This window comes from Eimeria mitis, genomic scaffold (assembly GCF_000499745.2).
Source record: "Eimeria mitis Houghton genomic scaffold, Emh_scaff3231, whole genome shotgun sequence".
Taxonomy (NCBI): Eukaryota; Apicomplexa; class Conoidasida; order Eucoccidiorida; family Eimeriidae; genus Eimeria; species Eimeria mitis.
Window position 1 is genome coordinate 226 of NW_013571569.1, and position 1925 is coordinate 2150.

At 47.8% G+C, this 1925-nt stretch overlaps 1 protein-coding gene across 1 annotated transcript in view; it reads right to left on the bottom strand.

Annotated features, from left to right (window-relative positions):
* Positions 1-1237: 1237 nt before the first annotated feature.
* EMH_0063610 (uncharacterized protein) overlaps positions 1238-1925 on the bottom strand; it is a gene marked incomplete at both ends in the record, with an annotated part of 5143 nt that continues 4455 nt past the window's right edge. The window contains one exon of the mRNA XM_013498163.1: positions 1238-1377. Within this exon, the coding sequence (XP_013353617.1) occupies positions 1238-1377 (140 nt within the window). The remainder of the gene's footprint in view (positions 1378-1925) is intronic.

The following is a 1925-nucleotide window of genomic DNA, read 5'->3' on the forward strand; positions in this document are numbered from 1 at the left end:
TATGCAAACCGCTGCGTGGCGCTTGCTGCGGGGGCCAAGCCAGAGGACGTCGAGTACATACACCAATAAACCCTAAACCCTAAACCCTAAACCCTAAACCCTAGGAATCATTGCCACACGGCCTGCTCCTGCTGGGCACCAGCGCAGCCCGCCAGCGTCTGCTGAAAGTATCCATAGCTAGCTAAGTACAGCTAGCTAGCTACAGCTAGCTAAGTACAGCTAGCTAGCTAGCTACGCGGCGAGGCCAAATCCCCCAACAGGATTTTTATTTTTATTACAGACTGAAGTAAAGGCAGCTGGGTGGTGTTGGGGCTGCATGCACAGGCAGGTGACGACAGAGGGAATTGTAGCTAGCTAGCTAGCTAGCTGGCTAGCTAGAACCTAGCTAGCTAGCTAGCTAGCTAGCTAGGCACCTAGATAGGAGTATTTCTATGGATAGCTACCCGCTGGCTTAAGCCCTAGCTAGCTAGCTTTAGCTGGTAGCAGCTAGCCCTAGTTCGCTAGCTAGCTCTAGCTAGCGACTTCTAGCTAGCTACAGCTAGCTGCGGCTAGCTACAGCTAGCTGCGGCTAGCTACAGCTAGCTGCAGCTAGCTACAGCTAGCTACTCAGGGAGCCCGCTGTGCCCCTCTCTTATATGGTGGCTATGTTCTGTCGCCCATATATATAGAGCAGTCTGCATCTGGGTTTGTGCATATGTACACCTATATATATATATATATATATATATATATATATATATATATATATATATATATATATATATGTATAGCTAGTATTTGTATCTACATCTAATATTTATATTTATATTACTATTTATATATTTATATTTATATTTATACGCGGCCTTAGAAATATGAATATCAACGGAGGTTATATATAAAATATAAATATAAATATAAATATAAATATAAATATATAAATATAAATATAAATATAAATATAAATATAAATATAAACATAGAGTCGAGCAGATCTATATATACTTATGCGGACGAGCATCCACAGATACAGCCAGGCACCGCTATCATACAAATACATACATAGCAGCGAAGGCCTTAGCTAGCTAGCTAGCTAGCTAGCTAGCTGGAGAGCTAGCTAGCTAGAGAGCTAGCTAGCTAGAGAGCTAGCTAGCTAGCTAGCTGGCTAGCTAGCTAGCTAGCTGGGTGGTTGGCTGGCCCGCTCACTAGGTAGCTAGCTAGCCATGCGCATTGCGTCAGAGACGAACATTACCACCTGCTAAGCAGCTGTTGCTGCTGCTGTTGCTGCTGCTGTTGCTGCTGCTGTTGCTGCTGCTACTGTTGCTGCAGCAGCAGCAGCAGCAGCAACAGCAGCAACAGCGACAGTCTCGCTGAGCCACAGCCGCGAATACCGCATCGCTTGCTAAACCCTAAACCCTAAACCCTAAACCCTAAACCCTAAACCCTAAACCCTAGAGAGGCGGCAGTGCCTTTGCTGCTTCTAATATATGGTGAGGCATCAAAACCCTCGTGGGTATCTGCGTGTCTCTGTTTTGTCTCTTTTCGTTTCTGTCTCTTCTCTCTCCTTCTTCTTTGTTGGGGGCCCCCAGGGGGCCCCCACACTGCTCATAGTCACGAGCCTCTAGCTGCTCCGCACCAGCCACGATCTCTGCAGCAGCAGCAGCAGCAGCAGCAACAGCAGCAGCAGCAACAGCAACAGCAGCAGCAACATGAAAAGCCTGGCTACTGAAGCAGAAACTGTGAACTTGGGCAGAGGTATCTAAGCTGCCGCAACAGCAGCAACACCCCTCTATCAGCAGCAGCAACAGCAGCAACAGCAGCAGCAACAGCAGCAGCACCCCCAACCCCAACACCACCACCAGCGCCACCACCATCAGCAAGAGTAAGAACAGGATCACCAGCACGAACAGCAGCAGCAGCAACAGCAGTAGCACCAACACCCCCAG